General features: G+C 42.2%; 1 protein-coding gene across 1 annotated transcript in view; it reads left to right on the top strand.

The window, feature by feature from the left end:
• The first annotated feature begins 1,247 nt into the window (after positions 1 to 1,247).
• Positions 1,248 to 9,288, top strand: part of LOC138973209 (short transient receptor potential channel 7-like) — a 25,513-nt gene continuing 17,472 nt past the window's right edge. Inside the window, exons 1-7 of the mRNA XM_070345953.1 lie at positions 1,248 to 1,304; positions 4,532 to 4,804; positions 5,287 to 5,571; positions 5,840 to 6,043; positions 6,362 to 6,553; positions 6,861 to 7,025; positions 7,420 to 7,592. Coding sequence (XP_070202054.1) covers positions 4,604 to 4,804; positions 5,287 to 5,571; positions 5,840 to 6,043; positions 6,362 to 6,553; positions 6,861 to 7,025; positions 7,420 to 7,592 — 1,220 coding nt within the window. The 5' untranslated portion in view covers positions 1,248 to 1,304; positions 4,532 to 4,603. The remainder of the gene's footprint in view (positions 1,305 to 4,531; positions 4,805 to 5,286; positions 5,572 to 5,839; positions 6,044 to 6,361; positions 6,554 to 6,860; positions 7,026 to 7,419; positions 7,593 to 9,288) is intronic.

Below are 9,288 nucleotides of genomic sequence, written 5' to 3'. Positions count from 1 at the left end.
TTTGTTCAATGATAGTCTTTCTATCTTCAAATGTTGAGGCTCTTAGCCGCAAAAATTCGGACGAGTTACCTGGACTGCCATTTAATTGGTATGCTTTGTGAAATCCACAAAAACGGAAAAGTATTTAAAAAAAATCAACAATTTTGTACAACAATGAGAGCAAATGTTGTTGCCATTATCCATTGCTATCTTTTGTGTTCAATACTTGTCTTTAAATCTTTCATAGTTTAGGCTATAAAAAAGACAATTTGTCATGTTTTTCGCGATTTTTTGTCAGAAATCTAAAAATAACCCATTTATTCCATGGTCATCAATATTTTAATATAAGTATGATAACACAAATGGTTCACATTGGTGTTGTGCGTCTTTTTTGTTCAATACCTTTCTTTCTCTCTTTCACGGTTGAGGCTCTTTCCGGCTATGGGGAACACTCTTTGTTGCGACCCGATATTGCCACCCGGGGTGGTTCCAGAGCCTTAAAGGGGTACTAGGGAACCGATTTCTTGATGGTGCGATAGCTGACCGTTTTCAGCACATATTTTACTATCTAGAAACGACAATTAGAAAAATATCTGAACACTTGTTGGTCAGCGCTTCTAGCCACTAAACTATACTGCCTTGACCACGCCACCAAAAGAAAAGAAGCTGACACAGGCAAACCAACTCGAACATGTACGGAAAATGTGAACATTTTGTCTTGTTTTTCTAGAAAGGGGTCTGGTAGCTCAGTGGATTGTGATCCTCGGGACACGGGTTCAAATCTAGGCTAGGTCAGACACGGTTCAACTTTGTGTGCAGAATCGGAGACGGTGTCCATTGCTCGCCACGTATCACCGCCGTGACACGCAAAGGGACTGGGCCATTCTTCCAGAAGTGCAGGTGGCTGATTCCAAAAGAAACTCGCACACACCTTGAATAGCACGACTCTTCTTGCTGCCAGCTTCTAATTTAGGAAGAGATGGGGGGGGGGGGGGAGGAAGGGGGAGAGGGGGCCCGCATTTTCTATCAAAGGGATGATACATTGCGAAATCGGAGACGAAGAAACGCCAGACCAACCGTTTAGAAAATCAGACACACTCCGAACTTTCTGTGTCGTCTCCGTTTTAAGGGGTCCACTGTGCGCGTTAGCGTTAGCACGTATGTCACGCGCGCTGGACTGCAGAAATGGAGTTCTTTACATTATTAATCTCTTCGGTGTGGTTTGGTTGCTGAACGTGCTCGCAGGATGTATGTGCTGGACTGTCCAACCGGAGAGAAGGGTACAGCTTGTTCGCAGACAGAGGACCCTCAAAGGCCAAACTAAGGTTAGACATTCAAAGTGTTTGTTTGTTTGTGTGTTTGCTTGCTTGCTTGCTTGCTTGTTTTTTGTCAGTTGTTTATTTCATTCTGTTTTTCTTTTTTTTCTTTTTTTTCTTTTTGTGTGTGTTCGTGTCCTTGTTAGTTGCTTTGTTTACGGTGGTTCTGGCGGTCTGCCGTGTGGTGACAAAACCAAGGAAGCCATCTTTGTTTTTTTCAAAAATTAGATTTTTTTGTTCATTAAAAACGAAAAATTAAGGCGCAACTTGTGTAGATTTTTGTGTAGATGAATGACTATGCCCGGTTTTGTTAACACCGGGCAGGCTAACGGCTAAGTTAAAAATATTTGAAGAAGAAAGTTAACAGGTGATATGGTTAAAGGCACAGTAAGCCTCCCGTAAACCATCACAGATACTGTCAGGCTTTTACACACAGTACAAACACCCTTCCATTTGAACGCTCACCGAACGGGAACATCCTAGGTGCCCTACGTAAAGAGCGAGCGATTTTCAAAGAATTAATTTTTCGGATTGTCTCCTCACACAATCGGACCGTGGTGCGTTTTGGCGCTAGACCTAACTTTTAAAATCTAAATAATAAATTGACAGCTTGTTACACAAACATTCTTAAATCATAAAAGAATTCTTTTTTCATCAAGACAAGATCAGTACAATTCGAAGTTTTGAAAGTTTGAAAAAGAAAAGCCCGGAAGCAGGGTCACGCAAGGTCGTTGTTCTCGTAGCAGACGACGGTTTATTCGCCAGTTCCTCTGAACAGTCAAAAGCCATCGCTAGAGTTCTTGTGAACCACAGCCGTTTGTTTTGTGCATAGTCAGAGGAACATAATAACGTGCTATTGCAGATAAGCTCACAACAAACTATTACAAACTGACGACAACATTGTGAAAAAGGGAAACTGGATCACACACGCTCAGGGGTAAGATAAACCACGCAAAAATACATTCTTTGAAAATTGCTGGCTCTTTACGGAGGGCACCTAGGATGTTCTCAAGCGTTGAATGTTTAAATGAAAGGGTGTTTGTACTGTGTATAAAAGCCTAACAGTATCTGTGATGGTTTACGGGAGGCTTACTGTGCCTTTAACCTAATTTTGCAGTGAAAGACTTATTTGACGTACTTTCACTGAGGTCAACACACTTAATCCCTGCTATATGCTAACTCACACCACCATACGCACACACACACACACACACACACACACACACACACACACACACACACACACACACACACACATACACAAACACACACACGCTTACACACACACACACACATATACACACACACACACACACACACACACACACACACACACACGCACGCACGCACACTGACACACACTTATACATCCTTGATTCATCATCATCCATGCCCCCAGCATGTACTTATCCGCTCTTACATTGGCACAAATAGCACTTTACGTAATTTACACACTCCTTTTGTCCTCTCAGGCTTCCCATGAAAAACTCTCCAGTCAACCTGATTGTTCTTTTATTAGGCACACATAAAAACAAGCTTTAAATCACAATGACCGTAGTCCGCCGCAAGTGCAAAAGGCAGTGAAAGTGACGAGCCTGTTTTACGCGGTAGCGGTTGCGCTGCGCTGCATAGCAGGCTTTACTCTACTTCTCTTCGTTTTAACTTTCTGAGCGTGTTTTTAATCCAAACATATCATATCAAAATGGTTTTGGAATCAGGAACCGACAAGGAATAAGATGAAATTGTTTTTAAAACGATTTCGGAAATTTTATTTTAATCATAATTTTTATATTTTTAATTTTCAGAGCTTGTTTTTAATCCGAATATAACATAAGTATATGTTTTTGGAATCAGAACATGATGAAGAATAAAATAAAAGTAATTTTGGATCGTTTTATAAAAAAAAAATTATAATTACAATTTTCAGATTTTTAATGACCAAAGTCATGAATTAATTTTTAAGCCTCCATGCTGAAATGCAATACCAAAGTCCGGCCTTCGTCGAAGATTGCTTGGCCAAAATTTCAATTAATTTGATTGAAAAATGAAGGTGTGACAGTGCCGCCTCAACTTTTACAAAATTCCCTATATGACGTCATAAAAGACATTTATCGAAAAAATGAAAAAAACGTCTGGGGATTTCATACCCAGGAACTCTCATGTAAAATTTCATAAAGATCGGTCCAGTAGTTTAGTCTGAATCGCTCTACACACACACACGCACAGACACACACACACACACACACACACACACACACACACACACACACACACACACACACACACACACAGACACACACACACACACACGCACATACACCACGACCCTCGTTTCGATTCCCCCTCGATGTTAAAATATTTAGTCAAAACTTGACTAAATATAAAAACGATCGCCAGGGGACATTTTTGTCGATTCGTCTTGCTTTGTGATCACCATCACTGGACAATCAATTATAGAGTACCACTTACTGAATGACCTTAGCAGATCAGAATTGTATCTGTCTGGTCCTCTGTGCAAGGCCCATATTGTCGTATTGATTTGCAGCATAAAACAAAACACAAAATATGTATGAGCGACCTTTGTTTTGGGAGCAGTGAATTGATCCATGTTTATCATGACATTTTAGTGCAGGTTATGTTGGGATGTTTTTTTCTGTGTGCTTTTTGTCGGATCGGCATGTTTGGACGACATACTTCTTGCTATATCTTAAAACACAGTACACCTCCACGTGCTCACACACGCGAACACACACATGCACACAGACACACGGACACAGATACAGACACACACGCACACACACACAGACATACACGCACACACACACACACACACACACAAACGCACTCAATCACACACACGCATACACACACACACGCATACACACACACACATACACACACACACACATATACAGTACACACACACACACACACACACACACACACACACACACACACACACACACACACACACACACACACATTTTAACTTTTGAAAGTACTTCACTTTACCAAGTACAAAATAAGAGCAATCTCAGTCTTGTTTGACACACTTGATCGTTTGCAACCCGTTTCTTTTACCCTTTACTTCTTTCGTACAGTATTGCACTGTGTCCATTTTTGTGCAAACAAAAGCTTGATGCATGTGCGTGTTTTTTGTATAGCTTTGTGATTACCATTCCTGGACGATCAATTATTGTGCGTGTTTGCTGTTGTTGTTTGTTTTGCACATACAGAACGAAAAACAACGGCATCATCGTCAACAACAATTCTCCAACAACCAAACAACCTCCTTGAACAACAAAGCCATGCTGCTTTCCCTGAACCAGTCAGGTGAACCTAACTCTGCAAGCACCGATGAAGAGTTGTCTTTCCTGCACGCCGTCGAATTCAGTGACGTCACAACATGTACGCAGCTGCTGGAGGAATGCCCGTCACTCAATGTTGACGTCATCGACGCACTCGGCAGAACGGCTCTTCGCTTGGCCGTCAGAAATGAAAACACAGAAGTCAGAGTCTGTCTGTCTGTCTGTCTGTCTGTCTGTCTATTTCTGTGTTTCTTTGTGTAATATCGAGTGCATTTACTCACAGCCACGAGCATAGGCCCAACAATAGTGTACAAAAAACACTGACTTCTTCGTAGCACTGGTTTTACGGGCATAGTTTGATGATAATCCGTGTGCAACGTTTTCATTCGGACCCAAATACACATACTGTAGCATAATGCGTCTGCATTACTGCTGTTTTTTGTTTGTTTTTTACACCATCGCCTTATAACCAGCGAGTGAGGAACTGCTATATTTTTGTTCTTGCGCAAAAAGAATTGAAGAAGACACGTCGACCTGTCAGCCATTTTGAATATATGTATCAATTTGCAATCTGTCTGTGCCAGTTAATGTATACATGGGAGCCAGGCTCCGTGCGCTTTACAAAATATTCGGTCGAAAATGATTAGCATAATCAAAGATCGTAACTTATCTCTGTTCTTCAGCTGGTGGAGCTGCTGCTAGAGCTGTGTAACAGCGAGAACATTCAGCAGGCCGCCCTGCAGGCCATCAGCGAGAGCCACACCGCCATCGCTGAGCTCATCCTCAAGCACCCCGCCTACCTGCAGATCTGCAAGAAGAGGATGCGGATGGGGGACACTGACGGCTTCTTCAAGACGGAGGCCGAGTCTCAATTCTCCGCCGACATCACTCCCCTCAACCTGGCGGCCCAGAAGAACAACTTCGACATAGTTAAGCTCCTCCTGCTGCGAGGAGAGAGCATTCAGAAGGTGAGTACGCGAATCTAAACAGCTCCCGCTCGGAAAGAGAGGATAAGATCGATGTTGAATCGTTGCTCATGGGTTGTTTGCTTGCTTGAGGATGGAAGACGTTTGTTCATTTCAATGCTTGTTATTCTCTCAGACGGGCTCCGCATAACTCTCATTTACTCTATTACACATGCCGTATGCATTTAGAGCGCTTACTTCCCTTTGTTCGCTTGTTTGTGTGGTTTTCTGAAAATAAATGTGTACACATTTTATTGTATTCAATCTCCAGCCGGATAGGTTCGACTGTTGTTGCATGGAATGCCGGAACCGGATGAAGTTTGATCAGCTGCGCATGGCTAACTTCCGCTTGAACGCGTACCGAGGTCTGGCCAGTGAGGCGTACATCTCTCTCTCCACTGACGACCCGATCCTCACAGCCTTTCAGCTGGCTAAGGAACTGAGGAAATTGTCCTACGATGAGGTGCATTTCAAGGTAAGGTGTGACTGCATATTTGCCCTTTGTTTTCGCGTGGTAGGGTAAACGAAAAAGACCGGTGCTGCACACAAACCTCTCACCATGAGGTGATCCTGAGCGGAAAAAAAGCTTAGGAACACAGAAGAAGAAGAAAGGAGGAGGAGGAGGAGGAGAAAACGATGATGATGATGATGATGATGATGATGATGATGATGATGATGATGATGATGATGATGATGATGATGATGATGATGATGATGATGAAGCAAAAGAAGAAGAATTTTATGACGTAAAGCATGCTGTCTTCAGTTTCATCAAGATAAATGCTCTGTTCAGAAAGAGTACAAAGACCTGGCCGGTCAGCTGAGTGACTACGTGGTCAAGCTGCTGGACAGAGTGTGGACACAGCAGGAGCTTCAGATCGTGCTCAACAGAAAGGTGACGTCATCAGGCCATGACGATGGGCAGTTGGACAAGTCCGAAAACCTCGCTCGTCTGAAGATGGCATTGGAAAACAGGGAGAAAAAGGTATGTGTCTACGGTTGAAGATATACGAGGGCCAACTGAGATGTACCGAGCCCGTTCAGGAAGAAATTGACTTTACATTCGACATTTGGCATGAATTAAGAAAGGTTCTCATGAAGACTTCATGCAAAATAATACGCATTTTCGTATCGCATCAGTGCCGCCATTTTCGAGGCGTTTTCTGTCTAGTTTGACCATCAATCCAAGGGACGTTCGCTGTGATGCTATTGAGACACATATGCAATGATTACCCCATGTATACAGTGCACACATTACATTTCGGTTTTACGGTGACTTCTTTTTGTTGCAGTTTGTAGCACATTCCAGTGTGCAGCAGCATCTGCTGAAGATCTGGCACCGTGGTCTGCACAAGATGGACACCTACCCCAAGTACACCCGTGTCCTCTTCCTCCTGGCTCTCTCCGTCGTCTACCCTTTCATCATCATGGCCTATTTCGTCAAACCCGACTGGAAGGTATTATTGGGAAACTAAAAGGTTAAGGGGCATCCGAGTGTTTGTGTTGGAGTTTTATCAAGTTGTATTGAGTGGTGTGGTTTTGTTTCAGGTTTGTTTGTTTGTTTGTTATAGTTTGTTTGTGTGTGTTTCGTACAATGCTATGACATCATTATAGTATTTGTTTCGTTCCATTATAATTGTACTTATTTGTGGGACAGCAAGGACTCTGCACTGCTTGTTGTCGGTTGAAGATACATTTTTCAACGCTTCATTCAGGACACAAAAATGAAGTGTTTCTACGTGTCTTTGTTGAATGTGTTTTGAATCAAACGTACAAAACTTATCTTTTTCTTTTTCTTTTTTCTTGATTTTGGAACGTTGAAAATCGATCTTTTCTGGTGTGTTCCCGCAGGTGAGCAAGCTAGCCAAACAACCCCTGGTGAAATTCCTGGGCCACACGTCCTCCTTCTTCTTCCTACTTCTGCTCATCATCGTCTCCGCCACGGTGTCCATGGACAGAGTGTCCAACAAGATCACCCTCAAGAATCAGTCCAGCTCCATCCACACACAGTACTTGGCTTTCAGGTGGGTGTATTTTGATATCTGTAGCTTTCAGGTGGGTGTATTTTGAATTCTGTAGCTTTCAGGTGGGTGTATTTTGAATTCTGTAGCTTTCAGGTGGGTGTATTTTGAATTCTTTAACTTTCAGGTGGGTGTATTTTGAATTCTGTAGCTTTCAGGTGGGTGTATTTTGAATTCTTTAGCTTTCAGGTGGGCGTATTTTGAATTATGTGGCTTTTAGGTGGGTGTATTTTGAATTCTTTAGCTTTCAGGTGGGTGTATTTTGAATTCTTTAGCTTTCAGGTGGGTGTATTTTGAATTCTGTAGCTTTCAGGTGGGTGTATTTTGAATTCTGTAGCTTTCAGATGGGTGTGCTTGGAATTATTTTGTCTTCAAGAGAGTGTGTTTGGAATTATCTAGCCTTCAGGTGGGTGTATTTTGAGTTATGTAGCCTTCACGTGGGTGTATTTGAAATTCTCGAGCCTTCAAGCGGGTGTATTTAGATTTGTGTTTAGCCTTCCGGTTTGTGTAGAATTTTCTAGCCTTCAGGTGGGTGTAATTGGAATCATTTTACATTCAGGAGGGTGTGTGTAGAATTCTCTAGCCTTCAGGTGGGTGTTTTGAGAATGATCTAGTCTTTAAGCGTGTGTATTTAAATGTCTCGAGCCTTCAAGGGGGCGTATTTAGAGTTTTGTTTAGCCTTTAGGTGGATTTTGAGCGCTCTATCCAGCCTTCACGTGGATGTAATCACAATTCTTTAGCCTATGGGTGGGGGTGTTTGGAATTCTCTATACCTTCCGGTGAGTCTATTTGGAATTGTCTAGCCTTTAGGTGAGTATGCTTAGAACAGACGAATTCCGGAAATAACTCTGTCGGGTTTTGTGTAGGTTGTGAAAGAGTGAATACTCTTGCTTTCAGTGAGGAGACATTTTCAACGTAACATTAGGCAAAAAAAAAAATAGGTGTGGTTACGGTAACATAGCCAAAAAAAATAGGGTAGGTAGGTAGGCAATCACTTTTCTTTTTTTTTTTTTAACTTTTGTGTACAAATTAAACCTACTTGACAGGGAAATAAGTGTGCGACACGGGCGCTTTCGCTTTCATTGCGTTTTTTGCACTCGTTTTTTTTTTTTTGACAAATGTAATAAAAAGTTATAGGATCGGCCCCTAAAAATAGGGTAGGTCGGGTTACCGTAACCACACCTATTTTTTTTAGGCCTTATAGGATAGTCACTTTCGAGGGTTGTGTCTCCCCGAGTGTTCCTTAGTATACTTCAGATGGGTGTATTTGGACTTTTCTTGCCTTCAGGTGGTCAGATTAGAATTCACTAGCGTTCATTGTAATTGGACTTTTCTTGCCTTCAGGTGGACTATTTAGAATTCCCTAGCGTTCAAGGGGGGGGGGGTGTATTTGGACATTTATTGCCTTCAGGTGGTCTATTTAGAATTCTGAAACCTTCAGGTGGGTGTATTTAGAATTCTTTGTCCTTCAGAGGTGTGTATTAAAAATGCTCTAGCCTTCAGGCGTGAATATTTTAAATGATGTGGCCCTCAGGGATGTTTAATGAGAATTATGTAGCCTTCAGATATGTGGATTCAGTTGGGTGTGCTTAGAATTCTGTAGCATTCAAGTGAGAGAATCACTTACTTAGTAGCAAAGTCTTTTCTCTGGTTGCAAAGTGTGTGCGTGTGTGTCCGTGTATGTCTCCGTGTGTGTGTG

The sequence above is a fragment of the Littorina saxatilis genome, linkage group LG1 (assembly GCF_037325665.1).
Source record: "Littorina saxatilis isolate snail1 linkage group LG1, US_GU_Lsax_2.0, whole genome shotgun sequence".
Lineage (NCBI taxonomy): Eukaryota > Metazoa > Mollusca > Gastropoda > Littorinimorpha > Littorinidae > Littorina > Littorina saxatilis.
This window is presented reverse-complemented; position numbering and strand designations above follow the sequence as displayed.